The sequence below is a fragment of the Oncorhynchus kisutch genome, linkage group LG5 (assembly GCF_002021735.2).
Source record: "Oncorhynchus kisutch isolate 150728-3 linkage group LG5, Okis_V2, whole genome shotgun sequence".
Classification (NCBI taxonomy): Eukaryota; Metazoa; Chordata; class Actinopteri; order Salmoniformes; family Salmonidae; genus Oncorhynchus; species Oncorhynchus kisutch.
Window position 1 is genome coordinate 32,906,854 of NC_034178.2, and position 24,656 is coordinate 32,931,509.

The 24,656-nt window shown below is 45.3% G+C and overlaps 1 protein-coding gene across 3 annotated transcripts in view; it reads left to right on the forward strand.

Annotated features, from left to right (window-relative positions):
• The window catches only part of LOC109890925 (E3 ubiquitin-protein ligase PDZRN3-B), a 121,776-nt gene that overhangs the window by 83,788 nt on the left and 13,332 nt on the right, over positions 1–24,656 (forward strand). Inside the window, exon 1 of one of the 3 annotated variants that reach the window (XM_020483080.2) lies at positions 12,229–12,572. The exons of the other annotated variants lie outside the window; for them this stretch is intronic. Within the exon in view, the coding sequence (XP_020338669.1) occupies positions 12,504–12,572 (69 nt within the window). The 5' untranslated portion in view covers positions 12,229–12,503. Of the gene's footprint in view, positions 1–12,228; positions 12,573–24,656 lie in introns of those variants that run through there. 3 annotated transcript variants of the gene reach the window in all.

The following is a 24,656-nucleotide window of genomic DNA, read 5'->3' on the forward strand; positions in this document are numbered from 1 at the left end:
TTTAGGCAGCCATATTCTGTGGATACTTTGTGAGTGACTGTTTCTGGGGCTGTGTTTGTTTCACCACACGGTACTGTTTCTTCAGACGAAGAGGAGGAAATCAGCTGTGAGTAGATCTGTTCTATGTGTGCTATTTCTATGCTTCCCAGTTTTGTATACCAGCTTCAAATTGCTGAAAATATAATATGTTTTGTTATGGAAAATATATTTCCTAGTGGTATAGATGGTACAATGATTCTCTACACTATACTTGATTTTTTTTTTCGTCACATAAACTATTAGAATTTTAGAAACCAGGAAATGGTCGGAGCGATTTCTTTCATAGTGCATATTCAACTTTTTTTCTTTCTCAAATGTCTCATTTCAGCCATATTATATGATAGATCACCAACCCAAACCTATTGAAAAGCTTTTTTCCCTAGTGAAACACATTGTAGGGTGCGGGGATCTATTTTAGGGCAGTATTCTACCCTCCCTTATCAGTCTGTAATGCCCCACTTCTGTCATGATGTCCCTATTACACATGAGGTGTGTAGAGCACCGGTGAATGACCCACAAAGCCCCACAGAAAATGACCCACTGCCACAGGAAAGGGAAAGCGTGTGATTACATGACCATAACATGGAGCCAGACAAATAAGCACACACGCATGCACTCAGGGGAAAGAGAGTGGGGTGCATAATGGTTGCTCTCTGCGGGTACACGAACACATCAACGTGCCCTTTTCACATTACTCCCTTGATTACCTTAATCCTGCCTCTAAACTAGGACCTGTCATATGCACCAAGGGATCTGAGGGTCATAGGTCAAAGCGTCCCCGTGATCACTCTCTGCTCTCTTCCAAAATCACTGACTCCTCATTATACAACAGGACTCTCTCTCTCTCTACCCCCTCTCCTTCTCCCCCTTCCCCCTCCTACGCCCCCCTTTCACTGTCTCTCTCCCCCCTCTATCTCTGGTTCTCTCTCATCTTTGTCAATTAAAAATATATACAAGACCAGTCCCTCGTCTCTCCCTTTAATGGAGCCAACAAGTCCTCTTCACTGTGCCATAGCATTGTGTTCTGTAATGACAGCATTTGCGGAGCACTTCAGTGCAAAATGAAGTCGGAATTGGACGAAAACGGTAGTGCCAGGCTCTTTAAAACCCGACATATTTTTCTCCTATCCATTTGGAGAGAACAGGGGAAAGCATAGGCTAAATGTGTGGGCTTATTATTTTCAATCAAACACTTCTCTCTAAGGGTCTGTGGTGGAAATAGCACTCAGGGAATGACAGTTTTACTAATGACATGGGGCTCATGAAAGTGTACCGCACCTCAATGGGGAAAACTGCACTTTATGGCAATTTTACCATCCCCAACCTGAAGTGAAATGCTCTCTGAGATACAGGGGCTTGGAAATGGAATGGCTTCATCCAGCATCTTGTATTGATTTAAATACCATCTCTTGGTTTGTCCAATCTCTGGAACATAACCAGCTAATGGTCACTCATTATGTGAAAGACTGAAAGACACATGGCAAAATGACTTCCTGTGAAAGACTGAATAGCAAAAATTAGCTGTGTTGTAAAAAGCATTAAGATTCATAAGTGTATGTGGGAAATTAACAAGGACATTGCAAGCATTCACCTGTTTCCTATTTGCATTTTTATTATGGATTATAAACCCCCCACACAGTATTTGCATACATTAACGATTGAATGCAAACATTATTGTTTAACAGTTCACCAGGGCATTAACAGTTGAGTCGTTACACATTGACAAACCAAGTGCATTAGCCTTCACTGTAAGTGAAAAGAGTTTTCAATGTATTCAGTAATGACGTCTGTTGCAAATTCATTTCCCATTTTGACTAAAAAGATTAGTCGATTCCCTCTAAATGCAGTAACCTTTCTGTTATCTGGGGGATCAAGGGGAGAGGGAGGAAGTAGAGTCATGATAAATTGGACTTTGATACTCTGGGAGTTGCTTATTGAATTCACTTATCTGCCAAACGATGTTAGCATTGTGCTGAACAGATGTGTCAGGGCAGGTCTGGGCTTAGATAGAGGGTCCGGGATGTGGAGGAGAAGTGGAGAGACTGGATTAGATAGACCAGTCTGTTACTGTTTGTCCCAGAGCTCCGTTCTTACACCATGTGACTATCACTGGGAAAGGGTAACACGTAAAGTATCATACTTATTTAACTTAATAACCCTATGAAGTCTAGCCAGCTAGTATGTGTTACGGTAGAAGGTTTGTGTCCTGTTACTGTACAGTAGTTTAATCCAATGCATTATGGGAGGTATCAGTCGCGTCGCAAAACCAGATTGCCATGGGTCATCTTCAGAAAGCTCCGGGTTCACTTGATATACTTTTATTCAATGCAACTGTGATGATTTCCCAGCCTCAGGGAAAGCTATGGAGAATAAAACAATGACTTTTCTTTACATGTGTGACTGCCCTGAAGATGACAAGGTTAAGGATGAACTTCTCTGCCTTCCAATGTTCTATTTGGTCCCAGATGCTTTTCCATTCTTCAAACCAATATAGAAACTAGGATTGTCTGTGGAGAGACCAAGCAGAAACTGTCTGTACGTTGGTGTATGTTTGGTGGGCGTGTTCATTCATGGTGATGTTCAAATGTGTCTGTAGGTCAGGTATGACACATTTCAGGACATTATTGTAAATCTTATATTTGCCTTAACAGACTCGCCTGGATATATAAAGGTTAAATAAAAAGACATTAAAACAGTCTAAAGAGAAGGGACATCTACCTCACTTTGAAACTGCTCAGTGACTCAACAGGGAGGATGGGGAAATCCCCTCTACTGCTAGCTAGGCCACACAGAGGTCACTGTCCGTCTGCTGGCTGAGTGACTAACAGGGAGAGGGGTCGTTAATTTAAAGATTTACTGACTGTCCCAGTCTTTGAGTTAGCCCAGTTAATGTTTCAATTTCATTCAATCTTGTGAAGTAACACAGACAAGCAGCTTTGCACGTAGAAAATAAATATTGTTTCTCTACTTCGGCAGCAGTCCTCATTCGTCATTGTTGACTTGTTGGTCGTTAGCCTAACTCTCTGTCCTAATATAGAAGCCTGTGATGTCACTGTCATGTCAGTTACTCACCTGTCGATGAGGTCACCCCTCAATCAGACCTTTCATTTGGGAGAGCACTGTAATGTAATGAGATGGACTCCTGAACATGGACCTGTCCAATAACTCTCCATCACAGCCCCTGAGACAGACAGACAGTCACCATGGGACACAGACCTGCCGATTCAGCCCCTCAGTGGTCCTGTCTCATTCCACACCCAAGAGATTGAGCTCTGTCCACTCCACGACCTTGGCTGTAAACACAACGACACAGCCAGGAATGCTGATGGGTCTGGGAATGAGCTTGTGACTGGAGTCAGTGTCCAGGCCAGAACTGAGAAGGAGAGAGTCCTTGTGGTTATGGAAGCTGCAAGGTGCCCCACTGCCCACCTAACTGTAGCAGTAGCACCGGGCCTCTATTCTGCTCATAGTACAGGAGAGGGGCAATGGGGATGAAATATGAACTCCTTGCTTATCGCGCCTGATAACTGTGTTGACAAGCTGCATGAGTTCCCTTCGGGAGGCATGTCGTGACATTTGGAAAATTAGCTGAAAATAGTGTTTTATGATACCTTGCTGAGGACAATCGACAGCCCGGCTTTCTATTTGTTGCAAAGGTTAGGTGGCGATTTTAGTGGCCCTATTATGGCCGTTAATTCTTGTGGGACCAGAGGTCTTGTGTTAGTTGGAGGGCTGGAGTCATATTGGATCTGTCAGCCCCCTGGCCAGGGAGAATCCATTCCCTCTGTCATCACCACAACCAATTTATTTACATTCAAATCCATCTTGATCCCCTGTGTGAACGCCCATCTCTCTCTCTCTCTCTGACAGACTGCAGCTTATTGCCAAGTCACTCCATTAGAAGGATCTTGGGGCCTTGTACTCTCCAGTGTGTGAACATTGTTTATTTTTTAAAAAGCTAACAAACTCTGAAACTGTTGGATTTGTTGTTTTCCTGTCTGGCAGTGAATGTGATATTTTCGTATCAAATATGGCATTTGGTGGTTTTGTCCTTTTTGTAGAGCGACTTTGTTTCATTTTCCCATATCCCACAAGATGGCAAATATAAAGGTAGACCCTGCTGAATACATAATGGAAGACAAACAGTGATATGGAGAGGAGCTGAGACTTAAACGCTATCTGTTGCTGTTTGGTTTTCTAACTCCTCTGGGAGTGGGAAGGTATCTCAGAAACATGTCTTTGGCTTTTTCACATTACAGTTGCTAAGGGATATGGCTTAGTTTGTGTACTCCATGAATGGAACTTAATTTATACGTTATATTTGTTAAGGCATATCTGGTTATTGATACAGTTATCATATGCATGGTTTTCTCCCAAGCCAACTAAACTACCGTACTGGACAGCGGTGGTCACCAACCGGTCGATCTCCATGGCATTCCTAGTCGATCACCAAACCTTTTCTGTAAAAAAAAAAAACATTGATGTAGTCAACCTTGCGTTCCTATTTTTTGTATTTTTTTGCACTTGATTCAGCAGCCCTAGCACTGGGAAAGCAAAGTGTTCCCATTTTGAACCATTTCATCCGTGTGAAAGTAGAACTCCGCCTACCCGGCAGGCCCAGAGAGCAAATCAAGTGCACCTATAGGCCTACCGCTGGCCAATCCGATAGCTCTCGAACGCACAGCGAAGTTGATACTGTGAGATTTCCAAACTTTTAAAACCATGGCTAGAGAGAGACTCAGCGAATACAGCGAAGAGCTGCTTTTTTTTATGAGTAAGTTCATGGCTAAGTTGTTATTCGGCACTGTCAAAGCTATAAAATGCATGTTCTCCCTACTTCCACTCATGCAACCATGACTGCAGCTGCAATGGAGTATAGCAAAGTGTTTCCATATGCTTGCGTTATTATTATTATTATTAGCGGCTTGTCTTTTTTAATATCGAGGAATATTTCACTTCTCTGGTCATAGGAGTAACCACATGAATTGATGCATGAGGCAGAAATAATGCAGTGCGACTTACAGTTGAAGTCGGAAGTTGACATACTTAGGTTGACATACTTAGGTTGACATACTTAGGTTGACATACTTAGGTTGACATACTTAGGTTGACATACTTAGGTTGACATACACTTAGGTTGACATACACTTAGGTTGACATACACTTAGGTTGACATACACTTAGGTTGACATACACTTAGGTTGACATACACTTTAAACCACTCCACAAATTTCTTGTTAACAAACTATAGTTTTGGCAAGTTGGTTAGGACATCTACTTTGTGCATGACACAAGTCATTTTTCCAACAATTGTTTACAGACAGATTATTTCAATTAGATTCACTGTATCACAATTCCAGTGGGTCAGAAGTTTACATACGCTAAGTTGACTGTGCCTTTAAACCGCTTGGACAATTCCAGAAAATTCTGTCATTACTTTAGAAGTTTCTGATAGGCTAATTGACATCATTTGCGTCAATTGGAGGTGTACCTGTGGATGTATTCCAAGGCCTACCTTCAGTGCCTCTTTGCTTGACATCATTGGAAAATCAAAACAGACAAACCTAAAAAAAACTATTGTAGACCTCCACAAGTCTGGTTCATCCTTGGGAGCAATTTCCAAATGCCTGAAGGTACCACGTTCATCTGTACAAACAATAGTATGCAAGTATAAAAACCATTGGACCACGCAGCCATTGCTTCGCTCAGGAAGGAGACGCGTTCTGTCTCCTGGAGATGAATGTACTTTGGTGCGAAAAGTGCAAATCAATCCCAGAACAACATCAAAGGGCCTTGTGAAGATGCTGGAGGAAACGGGTACAAAGGTATCTATATCCACAGTTAAACGAGTCCTGTATTGATATAACCTGAAAGACCGCTCAGCAAGGAAGAAGCCACTGCTCCAAAACCACCATTAAAAAAAGCCAGGCTATGGTTGCAACTGCACATGGGGACAAAGATCGTACTTTTTGGAGAAATGTCCTCTGGGCTGATGAAATAAAAATACAACTGTTTGGCCATAATGACCATCGTTATGTTTGGAGGAAAAAGGGGGAGTCTTGCAAGCCGAGGAACACCATCCCAACCGTGAAGCAGGAGGGTGGCAGCATCATGTTGTGCACACAAAATAGATGGCATCATGAGGGAGGAAAATTATGTAGATATATTGAAACAACATCTCAAGACATCAGCGTCTTAAAGTTAAAGCTTGGTCGCAAATGGGTCTTCCAAATGGACAATGACCCCAAGCATACTTCCAAAGTTGTGGCAAAATGACTTAAGGACAACAAAGTCACGGTATTGGAGTGGCCAAAACAAGGCCCTGACCTCAATCCTATAGAAAATGTGTGGACAGAACTGAAAAAGTGTGTGCAAGCAAGGAGGCCTACAAACCTGGCTCAGTTACACCTGCTCTGTGAGGAGGAATGGGCCAAAGTTCACCCAACTTATTGTGGGAAGCTTGTGGAAGGCTACCTGAAACATTTGACCCAAGTTAAACAATTTAAAGGCAATGCTACCAAATACTAATTGAGTGTATGTAAACTTCTGACCCACTGGGAATGTGATGAAAGAAATAAAAGCTGAAATAAATCATTATCTCTACTATTATTCTGACATTTCACATTCTTAAATCAAAATGGTGAATCCTAACTGACCCAAAACAGGGGATTGTTACAAGGATTAAATGTCAAGAATTGTGAAAACTGAGTTGAAATGTATTTGGCTACGGTGTATGTAAACTTCCGACTTCAACTGTAAGTTCTTTGCCATCAGCTGGAAGATTATGCCCCCGTTTCTTAGTGGTGGGAGGGAGGAGTGACGGTGAGCCTTGCTGCTGCTCCCTCCCTCAGACTGACCGTCATATGTAGGCCATCAGTCCAGTAAAAAAAAGAAGCTGTGCCTCACGAGTAATAAAACAAATGATCAATTACCAGTGTGATCATATACCTACATGTTTTCAATATAGTAAAAAAGTCTGTCTAGCCATAATCAACAACTAACTTGACTAACCTTGAAGAGTTTAAAAATAATAATGTGCAAATATTGTACAATCCTGGTGTGCAAAGCTCTTAGACTTACCCAGAACGACTCACAGCTGTAATTGCTGCCAAAGGTGATTCTAACATGTATTTTCTAATAACATAGATGGGTGAGAACAATATATTTAATCCATTTTGAATTCTGGTTGTAACACAACAAAATGTGGAGTAAGTCAAGGGGTGTGAATACTTTCTGAAGGCACTGTAGCCTGTTTGAACAGCAGCAAGCTTCCAATTCAAAATCTATTCTGAATAGGCTACGGAAAGATGGAGTCTCCCGTCGGCATTCCCATGTCATTCCCAACAACTGGTATTAGGTCTAGAGCTAAGCTGTGTAAGTCTGTTTATTTTATCGGTTTATTTACTATTTACAAATTCTTGAGATTAGAGGATTTTTATGTGGTGATTTTAGGACGGTAGATACAGTCAGCGATGGCCAATGATGATTGCTGTATGTGTGTTGTACACAGATATTTAAATAGATTTTGGTAGGCTATTTCAATAACTCGTGGGCTAACACATTATGATAGCCTTATATATATATATATATATATATAGATTCACATTCAGGAAAGACATTTTGATCTCTGTATACTATTGGAAAGAGAAGATTCGGAGGTTTCCAAATCAGCTACTTTTTCCAAACAACTCTTAAATGAGTGGATGAGCTGAAGACCTCTACTCCACACACAGAATGAATCCAGTCAAATTACAGAAAGATGGCATCATCATCTCCCCTCTAATTAAACAGTTGTGATGACTGTGATTCCTGGTGCTGGCCTCTGTTGGTGGGGGATCTGTGGATCACAGTCACCAGCAACGTGGAACTGACAGCTGTCTGAATTATGCACAGACTAGGGTTCCAGGGTTGGACGGACACACACACACACACTCATAGGCCTTAACGGCCTGGCTTTTTGGGGCAATCTGCAGTGGCTACATCCATTTTTAGATGTATAGATGTATTAGTTATACCAATTGATTCTTGAAGAATATAACTTAGAAATGCCTCAGGAGCTTAGTTCAACTGTCGTACCAAAATATAAGCTTCTTTTACTCCAATGTTTGCAAACAAAAGTAAATGTAAACCAACACTGTAATAGTGTTGGTAGCCTCAAAACATGGATCAAACTATACTTTTGATATCATGGAAGTCCTTGCCTCCATAGCTCGGGGGGGGGGGGGGGGGGGGGGGGGTTAGTTATTGTTTCAACTGCTGATTTTCCCTTTGAGGAGGGAAACGTATTAAAGTACCCCCTCTTCTCACTCTTCCTCACCTTCCTTGTACTTCTTCTTCTCTTCCTGGTGTCCCCATTATTCATAAAGCCAGGGCCGAGCGGGGTAGTTCCTCCTTCTCACATATCCTCTACAGATTAAGGGGATGATGTGTAGAGCCCAGACCCCATGGCCAAAGTCAACTCAGGGGAGACGCCACTAATCTCTCCCCATCACAGGCCACACTGCTGTGGGAACCTGTGGGATTATGACGATCCCTCTCTCCTTTCGACTGCCACAGACTAGTCTCAGCCTGGTCAGGCATGCCTTGTCTGCACGGAGGTGACACTGAATACATCAGCCATTTATTCATTTAGATGTCTCTTATTCGCTATTGCCAACCCCCCCCCCCCCCTCCTAGCACCTCTGCTGGCATCTGGACAGAGCATTATGGAGTGTGAGAAGGACTCATCTGCCATCGTCTCCTGTTTCCTTCACGTGTTGCCATGTCATCACTTCCACAGAGCCAGTCTCAACATTCTGCTCAACCCCCTGTTTCTCTCTGATCTCCTCAGGTCATAAAAACCTCATCCAGGTTGCAAGACCAGTCGATTTGTCAGATAAAGAGACTGATAGCTTGACGTTTTCCAGCGCTGCGTGATAAAAAGCAGAGTTGTCATCTCCAATGAACTCAGTGGCATGGTGAAGAGACCCTGGTAGATCTACAGGGATGCTGCTGTGCCCTGCAGCAGAAACACTGTTAAAGCTCCGCAACAGATCAGCACTGAGACTGTAGAGGGGGTCAGCCATACACTGTTAACCCTGGTGCACCTGTAGTAAACCTTCAATTAGTGTGATCTGAGCGGGTGTTTAAGCGGCTGTCAGCCTGGCGCTTGTAAATACATGCCACCTGTATCCGTGTGGCTCATAGTAGCATGGAGATAACTTTCGCCTACAGCACATAGGCTGAGGAGGGACACACCCAATCAGGGTAAGCCTCACACGTGAAAGAACTGCAGGAGATACTGTACATGCATATTATGTGATCTCTGGCCTCTTCAATCCAAATGTATCTTGAGAGAAAGCCTTGCAGGGAACAAGTAAGAGATAGACAGATAATGAGGGAATATGTGGAAGACCGAGGGACACCGAACCCGGACCCATCGCAGGCAAGCAGCAGTGCTCCTCTGCTGATCCCTCTTTTTCCGTAAAAACACAACTGTTAAACTGGCCCCAGTGGGACCCCAGCAGAGCGGAGCGCTACAGAGACACCATGAATATGAATGACCCAGTCAAGCATGGAGCTACACAGCACGAGGGACCCACACTTTTGAAGACCCCATAGCTAGTGAGGGAGGGGACATGGGTAACCTCTGCCCCCTTCCTCTATCCAACCCCCCGCCCCCCCCAATGTTTACAGTGACAAGCCACATGAAATCATTACCTTTTGGTCCTACTTGTTACTGGTTCCTGTGTCGAGGCAGGAGCCACTAATGACTGGGGCTTGGTGTTGGACTCCTCTGTCACAGCAACTGTAAATGAATTGCTCATTTGATTAATGCAGTGCTCTGACGTGGCTATTATTTCCATTGTCACAATCCCTTGTGGAAAAAAATGTGAATTACATAAAAATCAAGTCTACGTGCTCCTTTGTCCCATCCATATTGTTTCTATGTCAGTCTATGTGGGTCATTCTCCAGAGTGAATAGCCCTGGATAGGGGACTGGGGTTTCAGCGTCGCTGCCCATCAAACTCTGGAACCCCAGACGCTCGCAACTCTGACTCTAATCATCACCTTCAAAAACAGCCCAAAAAACAACTTGTTCAGTCTGGCTTTCCCTTCGGTTTAGGTTAGCTCTAATCGCTAGCTTAGTTTATTAGGATCCCCATTAGCAGCTACTCTACTCTTCCTGGGGTCCACAGCTTAAGCTAAGTAGCTTTCATTGCTGTTTTTCCTTTGTCTTATCCTTGTTTTGTTTTTGACTCTCTTGCTGCACAGTGTCCTTGGGTTTCGAGAACGGAGCTTTGAATCCTATGTATTATCATTGACTACACTGAGTATCCACCCTCGTAAAGCCTGTTTATCAGCACACTGACCACTGGGACTATACAAGCTGTTGGACTCCACACATTAAGACTCATTATAACAACAGCTCCTGCAAAAGGAGCTTTCAGTTTGCCCGTGGCAGATTTTCCTTATAATACGACTCTATAATCAGCTCTGTCATATTATCATATAGTTTCTGTTGTTAATGTGTGCTGCCCAAAAGTGTTGGGATTTATTATTAAGAGATTATCCATAGACAGTCCCCAAGCGGTTAAATCTCTGCAGATGGATAAGGAGCCTGGCTGGATCCTATAGAATGAGAACTGGATGGGGTTTGTCTTTCTCTGAAGGAGGATCCCATTGGTGGAGCAGGCCTGGGAGGCAGCGGTGAGGGAAGCAGATGGGGATAGGGATAGGGAAGCAGCGTCGACAAACAGATAGGGATCAGTGGAAACGTCTGGCCTGAGGAAACGCTGTGCTCATGTACCACTATCAACACCAGCCACCACCCAGGGACCCAACCAGCCATGTGATGTAGACTGGTATGGATCTATAGCCAAAAATGTTCTATGAATGAGAGCAGGCCAGACACGGGTTATGGGACGGGGCCCCGTTGACCAGTGTCTGAAATAATATTTCCTTTTGTGATAACCCCCACGTCTGACAGACGCAGGAATGACGGCCCTGTGTAAGTAAGAGCAGGGGTAAGTGTCAAGAATAAGTAGATGGCTGTGATGTTCTGGTTCACATATCACATCATCTGTCACTTCATCACATCATTTGCCTTGATGTGTTATTAACCTTTGGCAGTGTATTGACGTGAGCATAGCGGTGCCATTTTCCCAGCACTCCCAGGCACAGGCCTGGATGATCTCTGACTGCCAAGTGACATCAGGCTGGATGGGCCCATGTGTCACTAATTGCGTGAGCAGAGCAGGGAAGGACAGGAGGAGGGGCTACGTCAGCGCCGCTCAGGCAGGGGCATTCTGTTTCTGGGAGGTCCGTGCCACCCCTCATTGTCGAAATGAACAAGGCCACCCGGCGCCCCACTATCTAACTCTAATTGGCATTACGGCTTGGTTGGCTGCGTGGCACCAGAGCGGGCACCAGAGCCCATGCCAGGTCTGCCACACTGGAGACGTAGCCTTTGTCAGCTCAGGCGATGGAAAGGGTAGCCTGTGACTTAGGATGGGGACGCCACCGAGGACCCAGAGAATGGCATGTCACTTGCCATCAGTTGCTCCATTGGCTGAAGCTTTAGGAAGCTAGTTTTAGGAAGCTAGGGTAAACATGTCATCTCTTTTTGTTGGACTGTTTGTTTGGCTGTCGGCCCACCCATTAAGATAATTAAATGGGAAAGAATAATTCTGCTTTATCCTGAGAAAGCATATGACAAAGGTCATGGTGGGAAAAAATGATTGAACCGGGGACATGAGAAATTCCCTCTGTCTCCTTTGTTTTATCTCAACCTCTTTCATAGAGCGTTTCTGTGGACTTTGTGTCTAATCCAACATTGGAGATGGATGCCTCTTTGTGGCTCTGTGCACATGGGACCCCGGTCATTGTCACCGCACTGAATGATTCAGATGTAATGTCTGGAAGGGTTAAGACTGACGAGCTCTCCTGGCCCCAGGAGAGGAAGTCATGTTTGTTTGCAGCGACTACAAAAAGCCTCCATGTCACTCACTTTGTCCTCGACACAATAGATGTAATGATTGTTAATTAATGAAACTTCAGCTGGCATAGTCTGTGGTTACCCCCACTCCTCCCCCTTTTACCCCCCCCCCAGTCTTTTTGGGGCAGTACCTCATGAATATTCAGTGAGTGGCTGCTTAATTTGCACGAGGGGGTGTGTGTATATATAGGCTGAGAACAGAGCGGAAGAGCCTCAGAGAGTGGGGGAGTGTGCGTGCGAGTTAGTGCGAGACCGACTGAGAGCAGAGCGTGCTTACTCCTACTCAGACACACACTCACAGACGCACGCGCACGGCTGGCTGCGCAGCCTTCATATAAATCCTGCCAGCTAAACCTATTTCCTTGGAGAGTGGGAGACAGAGCAGACTGGTCAGTGGCTCATCAGCTCCATGTGAGCCAGTAACCCAGAGAGAGACAACCTGCCTGGCTGACTGGAGGGGAAGACTGGATGGTGAGATTCCTCCACCATGGGATGCAGCCTCTGTACCCTGCAGAAGCCTGAGGAGCAATACAAACTACTCTATGAGGTCTGCCAGGTACTGTAACCACTTCTGCCTTCTCCTGAACGGCTGAACTTTCAGGGCTGTTAAATCACCGCAATAACATCTGCTAAACACGTGTATGTGACACATACAATTTGATTTGATACGAGAAGTCGACTCAGAAAGTGTAGAGGTTCTGCAAAGGGACGTAGGATGCAGACGTTTCGTTGTCTACTGCTATGTAAATGCTTTACATCTGTGACCGAACTGATTTCTTCACTCGCTGGGATATTTCTGTTTGTGGTTGTAAGTGTATCTCTGGTGTTGTATATTTTGGTTTCTTTGCGTTTGTAGTTTGGTGTTTTTTTTCTTTGCATTTGCTTCTCTGCTGGTTTCATCCCCAGTGTGTTTAGGGCAGGTTGACTAACAGGGTGGGAGTAGAGTGTTGTTGCTGCCTGGCTGGATAGTGTGAACTCTGCGTGCGGGGTCAGGGAGCGGTGATGAGGAGGTGTAGTTAAAGGAGGGCTGATGATGAAGTTGACAGCTCTCTGAATGTGTCTGTTAGTGTGTGCTGATCACAACCCACCTCCTCATTGTCAACAGACCGCTGACTCAGCCACTTCTGACTTTAACCCCTGGTTGACTCGTACTTTAGGTTTATGTTTAACACTATCATGCGCAGTCGGCACATTTTCTCCTGAGATAATAGACAAGAGGTGTCGTATAGGTGTTTGATTCATTCAAATGTAGTTTTTTGTTGTTTTCAACCAAGTTTATTTAACAGTAAGGAATGCATCATCCCTTGTCCCAGTGTTTATATATTTAGCAGCCTTTAATTTGAATGAAAAAGTTAAAGACGACAGAACATAAATGTATTAGTACCCATCAAGCACACAGGGGATTTCCTGTTGTAGGATGAAAGGCACTTCTGATTCAGTGTATATATTACCAACATTGAAAAAGATCACTTGGACATTGTACAGCCTGGGATAAAACCAGGGATAAAGGGGAATGGTAGAGTGGGGAACCATATGGCTCGTCAAAGTCCAGTCGGTCGATTACATCCCTTCTGTCCTCAGATGAACCTGCTATGCTAATTAACAGTAGTTACTCTGTCTCGAAAGGGCGAGAAGAGCTTCATTTATTACACGTTGATCGAGCCAGCAGTGAGGGACTATAATTCAGTTGACTGTCATTTTAAAAGGTTTGTTATGACGGGAAAGAGAATGCATGGGGATGACAGCCCTAGTCATAGACTGTTCTCTCTGCTACCGCACGGCAAGCGGTACCGGAGCGCCAAGTCTAGGTCCAAGAAGAGGCTTCTAAACAGCTTCTACCCCCAAGCCATAAGACTCCTGAACATATAATCAAATGGCTACCTGGACAGTTTGCATTCCCCCCCCTTACGCTGCTGCTACTCTCTGTTATTATCTATGCATAAGTCACTTTAATAACTCTACCTACATGTATATATTACCTCAATTACCTCAACTAACCAGTGCCCCTCGCACATTGACTCTGTACCGGTACCCCCTGTATATAAGCCTATTGTTATTTTACTGCTGCTCTTTAATTATTTGTTACTTTATTTCTTATTTTTTTGGGGAGTATTATTCTTAAAACTGCGTCGTTGGTTAAGGGCTCGTGAGTAAGCATCTCACTGTAAGGTCTACCACCCTTTTTGTGTTCAGCACATCTGACAAATACAATTTGATTTGATTTGACAGACATTCAGTATGTAGTTTGATTTCTGTCCAGAAGAGGGGGTGCTTTAGATCAAACACATGACCATTCCCTGTAGTCAAAGCATGCTTTTTCCCAGTCTTTCTTCACAGTACAGTAGGCCTACTATAGTCATCTAAAAGCAGGTGTGCACTATCACTGAACATGTACTAATAAGAACACAGCTAGACAGTGTGTCAGCAGACAAAGCTTAAGCTCCAAGTGTCTCACTCTGACAGGCTGGTTTTTAGTCTTGTGAGCAGAAACAAAGGAATGTTTTCTAGCTTTTCATTTTTCTACGTGTTGTTTTGAGGAAGAGTGTTGTTAGCGTATTACCGTCAATGACGAGCCCGTTTAGTGAGACAGGTGTCGCAGGCTGTGTGTTGGCTGGTTTAGATTAAGCTACTGTACGAACAAGCGCTGTATGCATCTTCCTCATTATTCCCCAAAAAGATGTTCTGTTCCGTCCCATTAGCGAGAGATGACAGTATTTGGTCTGCAAATCACCCTGCTTTGATCATTCCAGGTCTGCTTCAGAATGACTAAAAGGCAGGAAAGGGGTATGTTTTTGTGATGCTAAGTGGATTCTGGGTTTTGGTAAATCAAACAGCTGATGTGAAAGCCCCCTCTCCTCTATTTACCCCCCCCCTTAAAAAAGAACATGGTACTATAGAAGGGCAATGTCCCTTTGTTCCTCTCCCTATTAAGCGACAGCCAGGCTGTTATTCTGCCTGTCAATTACTGTTGATTGGCAGGCTGTTAGCTGGCGGAATCCTACTGTTTCTCTTATGGCACCCACCCTCCGCCTTGCCCATTACTCCTACCAGGAGGGAGAGCCACCTGAACAGACTGAGCCAGGCAGAGTAGACACGGCTGCTCCGTGTTTCCCATCAAACCCTATTCATCACTGGTAGCTAACCTCGGACAAGCCCATTCAGCAACCCTTCCTTCCTCCCCGATCACATAGATCATGCGATTCAACTTGATACATCTTTTTGTATTGATGCACCTTGACTTCGAATGATAAAACACGAGCCACTCTGTTGGCTGAAAGATGAAGCATTATCTCAATGTGACATTGCCAGAAAGGGAAAAAGCTTAGCAATTTGATTAACCTTGCACATTAAAACCGTTTTTCTCTGTCTGCGGGCAGAGTGGACATTGCTCCCGTCCAGTTTGTGTGGCTCAATTTCTGGCAGCCATCAGCTGATGGTGAGAGAGCAGAGCTGTTCTCATTAAGGGTCCGGAGCCTGTTAGCCATGCCGTCAGCCACTCCACCAGCTCTAATTGGGAACATAATGAAGATCTTCGTGACGTCTGTGGCCGCAGGAACGGTGGCTCATAAACCATGGAAGTGTTGTTGTGCAGATTTATTTTGGTCACTCACTCACTGTCCTGAAGAGTGTGACTTTGGCCAGGGTTGAGGTGAGGTCACTTCCTGTCAGGACAGAACTTGTACTGTGACAGGGAGGGTGGCCCAGGCTTCCAATGAACAGGGTGAACAAAATGTTGAAATAAAAGTGAATCTGCCGGCATGCCTTTAGGAGAAAAAAAGAATACAATATCACAACATCCTGTCGTGGTTGTTTCATTGTCACGCTCTTGTGTTAAGTTGAGTGTGGGTGAACATTCTCACTGCCAGTTTCTCCACCATCCTCATGCGTGGATTAGACCACTTTTAGCCTTTGTGTGTGTGTGTGTGAGTGCATGCAGGCGTGCATCTGTCTGTCTGCGCTCTGCACGCTTGCCCAAGTTCACGCAGGCCTGTGCCGACAGTGCCCCGTGCCATGTGGCCACCTCATGGGAGAGTTCAAAAGGGTGGGTTTGTGTTTGCCCGCACGCGTGTTAAATGAATCCAATGAGGCTGGGACTATGGTTGTATACAGAAATCAGGGTAGATCAAGGAGGTCTGTCTGTGTCAGTGAGCCCTGAGATGGGATACACACAGATCCTCTTGATCAAGCTGCCTGGCTCACTGCCCACACCACTCTACCCTCACACACACACACACAGCTCCCTAAGGGTTTAATGATGAACAACAATCAATGCTGCTCTCTGTACATCTCACCGTTTACACACACCTACTGCTCCCAGACGGGGAAAACATTGCTGTTATGGATACGAGTCTCCTATCTAGTGAGTGTGTTATCTCTAATAAGAATTGCATTTCAACAGGTATCCCTGCTGAATCAGCAATAGCTGGTTGCCGTGACGGTCATTGTTGGTTGCCGTGACAGTGATTGTTGGTATGCCAGAAGTGAGAATCGGTTATGGCAAAGATTTCAATCAAGATACCCTTTGAAAAGCCACTGTTAAGGAATGAGTATTAGTAAGCAGCGTGAACGGCGTCCTGGAGGCAGAAGAAGTCCAGATAATTAGAGCTTTGAGTAGGGCAGGTTAGGTGCAGTAGGGAGGGAGGAGGGACTGTCTCAGAAACTTGACCCCTGGAACAGGCCTGAACCCCAAGCTCACTCTTCAAAGGTAAGCGCCGTGCAGAGATGCAAGCTCAGCTGCTTTTGTCAGGGCACTGATGGTTGGGCCGCTGGAAACTCTGTGTGACAGTCCTGTCTGACCCACGGCTCCTAATCTCTCCACAAGTGGCCTGTAATAGCCGCGGCGCCGGTCGGTGTCTTGTATAAGACCCCGGGCTTAATGAGAGCTTCAACACAACCCCCCCCATTTAAGCTCCGATCCAGACTGGAGTTGGCCTCAACAACGTTGTCACTGCTGCTTTACTGTGCCGTCGTTTACAGTGCTCGTTATAGAGGGACAGTTTGGGGGTAAAGAAAGAGAATGATACATTTGATCTGAGCTAACTGTTGGAGATACTATTGAACCCGTTATTTGCTAGCAAGATTTTTCACTTCAAAGTATTCTGATATTCATCAGATGTACATGAAACTGGCCAAAGACATTTTAAGCGTGACGTCTTCCTTCAGCCTGAGAATGAGATTAAAATATTTGTCCACCGTGGCCTCAACCCCCCACTGTCAGGACCCCTGTCATTAAAGCATCATGACATGTGGAGCTCCTGGACGGCTCTCCCCCTCTCCTGGTAATGAGGCTTGACAGAGGCGGGGTGGGCAGACAAAGCAGGCTGCGCTGAGGAGCCCACTACACTGTTTAATAAGAGGCAGGTTCATCCTGGTGCGCCTCCACATCTGTTCAACACTGGAGCAGGTGGCTAGCAGCCACTGGGGGGGGAGTGCTCCTCCTCGCACCAGCCCCCGTCCCTCCTATCCTCCATCCCCCTGTCCCCCATCCCTCCTTCCTCAGGCCGAGGACGGCACTGAGGAGCACAAACACCATATGTAGACACAGCAACACAGACGCTATATGTAGACACAGCAACACAGACGCAACAAACACATTCTGAAAGAAGTTATGCAATGCACAAAACACAAAGGGAGAATCACTGACACTCCACAGAAGAAGGATACGATAAAAGTACATGGAAGTGCACCCATTGTTCTGATACACAGTGGCCGTGTCCGAATACCCGTACTAGTGTACTACATGCTGTACTTAAACTACATACTCGGCATTTCGGCATTCAATCTAGTAGAATTCACTCGTCATTTCTGTGTTTGACAGCAGCTGATAATCAGATAAATTGCAGTGATGTGCCCAAATGAACATGTGACGGGTGTCAACACAATCGAGCATTAGATGCCGCCTTTGGATTACTGGACACCTGCTCGTCGAACATCTCATTCGAAAATCATTGTTGGTCCCCCCTTTGCTGCTACAACAGCCTCCACTCTTCTGGGAAGTCTTTCCACTAGATGTTGGAACATTGCTGCGGGGACATGCTTCCATTCATCCACAAGAGCATTAGTGAGGTCGGTCACTGATGTTTGGCGATTAGGCCTGGCTTGCAGTCGGCATTCCAATTCATCCCAAAAATGTTTGATGGGGTTGAGGTCAGGGCTCTGTGCAGGCCAGTCCAGTTATTCCACACCGATCTCGACAAACCATTTCTGTATGGACCTCGCTTTGTGCAGGAGGACGTTGCCATAATGAAACAAGAAGGGCCTTCCCCAAACTGTTGCCACAAAGTTGGAAGGACAGAATAATCTAGAATGTCATTATATGCTGTAGCGTTAAGATTTCCCTTCACTGGATTTAAGGGGCCTAGCCGGAACCATGTAAAACATCCCCAGACCATTATTCTTCCTCCACCAAACTTTTTCAGTTTGCACTATGCATTGGGGCAGGTAGCGTTTTCCTGGCATCCGCCAAACCCAGATTTGTCCGTTGGAATGCAAGATGGTGAAGCATGGTTCTCCACTCCAGAGAACGCGTTTCCACTGCTCCAGAGTCCAAGGCGGCGAGCTTTACACCACTCTAGCCGACGCTTGGCATTGCGCATTGTGATCTTAGGCTTGTGTGCGGTTGCTCGGACATGGAAACCCATTTCAGCCCCCGACGAACAGTTATTGTGCTGACGTTGCTTCCAGAGCCAGTTTGGAACTCAGTAGTGAGTGTTGCAACTGAGGACAGATGATTTTTGCACACTACATGCTTCAGCACCCTGCGGTCCCGTTCTGTGAACCTGTGTGGCGTACCACTTCGCGGCTGAGACGTTGTGGCTCCAAGACGTATCTACTTCACAATAACAGCACTTATAGTTGACCAGGGCAGCTTTAGCAGGGCAGACATTTGACGAAGTGAGTTGTTAGAAAGGTGGCGTCCTATGACACTGCGTCACATCGAAGGTCATTGAGCTCTTCAGTAAAGCCATTCTACTGCCAATGTTGGTCTATGGAGATTGCATGGCCGTGTGCCTGATTTTATACACATGTCAGCAATGGGTTTGGCTTAAATAGCCAAATACACTCATTTGAATGGGTTCCATATACTGTGTGTGTGTGTATATATAGTGGGTGTTTTTGTTGAAATTTCACATACTATTAAACTACATTTTTTTCCCCGCAAACTATTTAGTACGCTAGTATGGTTATTTGGATATGGGCCAGTATCACAGAAATCCCACTATGGTGTACTTGTTCAGTAGCTGGCTACTTTTTGAGTGGTTATTGTAAAGCATTATTCTTCACTTAGCCAGGAGTGACATGGGAGTGACATTCTACCAGGCAGATGGAAATACAACACTGAAGGTTATACCAATGACACAAAGATTATTACATTTGCCACAAACATCCGTCAGATTCCTGAAATAGAAAGACATCATCATTTGGACCCATATGGATATGGGGGTCAGATGTTACTGTGTGGGCGGACAGGTGGGACGGTTCCTTTTATGAGGACATGATATTTCCTCTATCATGTGTGCATGCTATTTTCGGATATAAACTCAGCAAAGAAAGAAACGTCCTCTCAGTTTCAACTGCGTTTATTTTCAGCAAACTTAACGTGTACATTTTTGTAAGAACATTAGATTCAACAACTGAGACATAAACTGAACAAGTTCCACAGGCATGTGACTAACAGAAATGGACTAATGTGTCCCTGAACAAATTGGGGGGGGGGGGGGGGGGGGGGGGTCGAAATAAAAAATAACAATCATTATCTGGTGTGGCCACCAGCTGCATTAAGTACTGCAGTGCATCTCCTCCTCATGGACTGCACCAGATTTGCCAGTTCTTGCTGTGAGATGTTACCCCACTCTTCCACCATGGCACCTGCAAGTTCCTAGACATTTCTGGGGGGAATGGCCCTAGCACTCACCCTCCGATTAAACATGTCCCAGACGTGCTCAATGGGATTGAGATCCGGGCTCTTCGCTGTCCATGGCAGAACACTGACATTCCTGTCTTGCAGGAAATCACGCACAGAATGAGCAGTATGGCTGGTGGCACTGTCATGCTGGAGGGTCATGTCAGGATGAGTCTGCAGGCAGGGTACCACATGAGGGACGAGGATGTCTTCCCTGTAATGCGCTGTGCCTGAAATGACAACAAGCTCAGTCCGATGATGCTGTGACACACAGCCCCAGACCATGACGGACCCTACACCTCCAAATCGATCCCGCTCCTGAGTACAGGCCTCGGTGTAACGCTCATTCCTTCGACGATAAACATGAATAAGCCACCTTTTTTCGCTTAGAGATCTATATTGTCTTGTTTAAAACAATAACCCACAGTACAGTCGTTGCCAAAAGTTTTGAGAATGACACAAATATTAATTTTCACAGTCTGCTGCCTCAGTTTGTATGATGGCAATTTGCATATACTCCAGACTGTTATGAAGAGTGATCAGATGAATTGCAATTAATTGCAAAGTCTCTCTTTGCCATGCAAATGAACTGAATCCCCCAAAAAACATCTCCACTGCATTTCAGCCCTGCCACAAAAGGACCAGCTGACATCATGTCAGTGATTCTCTCGTTAACACAGGTGTGAGTGTTGACGAGGACAAGGCTGGAGATCACTCTGTCATGCTGATTGAGTTTGCATATCAGACTGGAAGCTTAAAAGGAGGGTGGTGCTTGGAATCATTGTTCTTCCTCTGTCAAACATGATTACCTGCAAGGAAACACGTGCCGTCATCATTGCTTTGCACGAAAAGGGGCTTCACAGGCAAGGATATTGCTGCCAGTAAGATTGCACCTAAATCAACCATTTATCGGATTATCAAGAACTTCAAGGAGAGCGGGTCAATTGTTGTGACGAAGGCTTCAGGGCGCCCAAGAAAGTCCAGCAAGTCCCAGGACCATCTCCTAAGTTGATTCAGCTGCGGGATCGGGGTACCACCAGTACAGAGCTTGCTCAGGAATGGCAGCAGGCAGGTGTGAGTGCATCTGCACGCACAGTGAGGCGAAGACTTTTGGAGGATGGCCTGGTGTCAAGAAGGGCAGCAAAGAAGCTACTTCTCTCCAGGAAATACATCAGGGACAGACTGATATTCTGCAAAAGGTACAGGGATTGGACTGCTGAGACTGGGGTAAAGTCATTTTCTCTGATGAATCCCCTTTCCGATTGTTTGGGGCATCCGGAAAAAAGCTTGAGCTACCATCAGTCCTGTGTCATGCCAACAGTAAAGCATCATGAAACCATTCATGTGTGGGTTTGCTTCTCAGTCAAGGGAGTGGGCTCACTCACAATTTTGCCTAAGAACACAGCCATGGATAAAGATGGTATCAACACATCCTCCGAGAGCAACTTCTCCCAACCATCCAGGAACAGTTTGGTGACGAACAATGCCTTTTCCAGCATGATGGAGCACCTTGCCGTAAGGCAAAAGTGATAACTAAGTGGCCCGGGGAACAAAACATCGATATTTTGGGTCCATGGCCAGGAAACTCCCCAGACCTTAATCCCATTGAGAACTTGTGGTCAATCTTCGAGAGGCGGGTGGACAAACAAAAACCCACAAACTCCAAGCATTGATTATGCAAGAATGGGCTGCCATCAGTCAGGATGTGACCCAGAAGTTAATTGACAGCATGCCAGGACGGATTGCAGAGGTCTTGAAAAAGAAGGGTCAACACTGCAAATATTGACTCTTTGCATCAACTTCATGTAATTGTCAATAAAAGCCTTTGACACTTATGAAATGCTTGTAATTATACTTCAGTATTCCATAGTAACATCTGACAAAAATATCTAAAGACACTGAAGCAGCAAACTTTGTGGAAATTAATATTTGTGTCATTCTCAAAACTTTTGGCCACAACTGTAGACCTAGAGACTATTCATTTGGTAGCATCACCTCTTGCTATCAGGGAAATGTTCTAGTGTACTTTGATCTGCATTCATTTATCCAAATGAAACCCATTCCTGTGCTATGTGTGGGTGGTTACTATTCATTTACAGTTACACAGCTCCTTCATTGGGGCCTTATGCACAAAGCCAGAGACCAGTCATGTATTTGATACTGATAGGACATGATTAAGAGAGAACCAAACAAATCATCTGCGTGCATGTAGGCCTACCATGTGAATGCACCAATCTGTCCCCTGTGTCTGTCTGCAATATACCATCATGAAGAAGCCATCTGAACCGACAGAGGAAAGGGTTTTAAGTGGCGGGGGACATTTTAATGCAGATGATGGAGGCTCATTATGATGTGGAGGCAGGAAGGGCCCTCCCTGAGCTGCTATTCACCGGGAGCCCATCACTGTCCCATGCTACATTCAGGCCCCTGGTGCTAAGTGTTAATGTGGTGACCAGGGTGTGTTTTACTGTGACTTGTGGGGCCACCTGAGACCCAGAGCTATGATCCCTGTGTGGAGATGAGGAGCTGACGATGCCCCGGGCCCTGCTGTGATCCCTGCAGGAGTCCGCTTGGTGCCACCAGTCACTGTCATTTGAACGTCTATTTTGATTGGCTGTGCTTGTAACGTGTGTCCGTCTGTCTACCACAGTATGTGTGCTTGATTGCGGATGGGGGGAGCTTTCTGAGATGATTGAGAGAGGAAGCCCTAGGTTACACACACAGCAGCTGTTTCTACTGGCTCTACATATTAGTGAGACTACTATATCTGTGATGGTGCCGTCCTGAGTAAATGATGGTAGCGCTAACAGACATGGAGCTGCTGCCTGCTGCCTGCTGGAATAAAATAGGATCTGCTGTCAGTCCTCACAGAGGGTGTGTGGAGAAATGAGCCTGTGTGCTGCTGCTCTGCCTGGCTGGCTGCAGCTCTGAGACTGGGTGATTGTGGGCCAGCGGAGTGAGATAAGAGCGCTAATGAAGGGTGACAGAGCCCTGGGTCTCAGCCCCACTGCCGGTGATTAGTACCCCACCGGGTCGAGCCCTCGCTCCCCTTTTGTCTCCATCCCCTGCCCTCACTGTGGAGAACCAGATAGAGGCAACCATGAGGATAACGCGCAGACTCTACCTCACGTTCAGATGTTCTATCAAGTTTTTATTAGTCTTATGTACGGGATACGCATGGTAACATCATCCAATGAAATGTTTTCTTGCGGGTTCCTTCTCGACAATGCAACAACAATGAGAAATAAGAAAACATATGAATATAAAGTAAATGGCAGTAGAATAGAATAATACATTCTGGCATAAGTATAATACAGGAAGGCACAATTTATAGTACAACATTTGCCCTCAGAACAGCCTCAGTTGGTCTGGGCATGGACCCTACAAGGTTTCGAAAGCGTTCCACAGGGATGTTGGCGCATGTTAACTCCAATGCCTCCCTCTCAAGTTGGCTGGATGTCCTTTGGGTGGTGGACCATTCTTGATACACACAGGACACTGTTGAGTGTGAGAAAAAAAAACTGCAGCGTTGCAATTCTTGACACAAACCGGTGCGACTGGCTCTTATTTCCATTCCCCTTACTTCCATTCCCCGTGGATTGTATATGATACACAATCCATGTCTCAAGGCTTAAAAATGATCTCCACTGATTTGAAGTGGATTTAGCAAGTGACATCAATAAGGGATTGACCTGGATTCACCTTGGTCAGTCTACGCCATGGAACGAGCAGACGTTCTTAATGTTTAGGAGTGGGTCCAGTGTGCCTGGCATGATGGCCTTGATGTGGGCCATGACCAACCTCTCGAAGCACTCCTACACTCTAAGGTGAGTGTGACAGGGCGAGTCATTTGGGCATGTCACATTGTCTTTCTTGGTTACTGGGACGACGGTGGTATCCTTAAAGCAGGTGGGGGACTACAGCCTGGGACAGGTTGAGCACACCGCCAGCTGGTCAGCACACACTCTGAAGATGCATGACAAGGGATGCCATCTGGAGTTTTCCTCACGTCAGCCTCGGAGAGCGGAATCACCTGGTTGTATGGAGCAGCGAGAGTCTTCGTGGATGGCTCGATATTGTCTACCTCGAAGCAAGCATAGAATGTGTTGAGCTTGTCTGGGAGAGGCTCTCAGCATTGTACGGATATCTCCGTTCATCCAGGGTTTTTGGGTTGTCCGGATTGTTATTGTGGGTACATCATTAACACATTTCCTAATGAAGCATGTGACTGACGATGTACACTACCGTTCAAAAGTTTGTGGTCACTTAAAAATGTCTTTGTCTTTGAAAGAAAAGCATGCTGGTTCCATTAGTGTGGAACACAGGAATGATGGTTGCTGGTAATGGGCCTATGTACGGCTATGTAGATATTCCATAAAACAAATCTGTCGTTTCCAGCTACAATAGTCATTTACAACTTTAACAATGTCTACACTGTATTTCTGATCAATTTGATGTTATTTTAATGGACAACAGATTGTCTTTTCTTTCAAAAACAAGGACATTTCTAAGTGACCCCAGACTTTTGAACAGTGGTGTATATATTCCCCAGTGTTGGTGGATGAATCTTTGAACATATTCCAACCAGTATTCTCTTAACAATCCTGACCACTGTAAGTGAATGCCAGACAGCACAGCCTGGTTCATAGCAGTTCTCAGTCATCTTCTCAGTTAAAACTACTGTTCAAACTGCAAATGAAATGTGCCCCAACCTGAGCACTCTGTTCTTTCACCTCT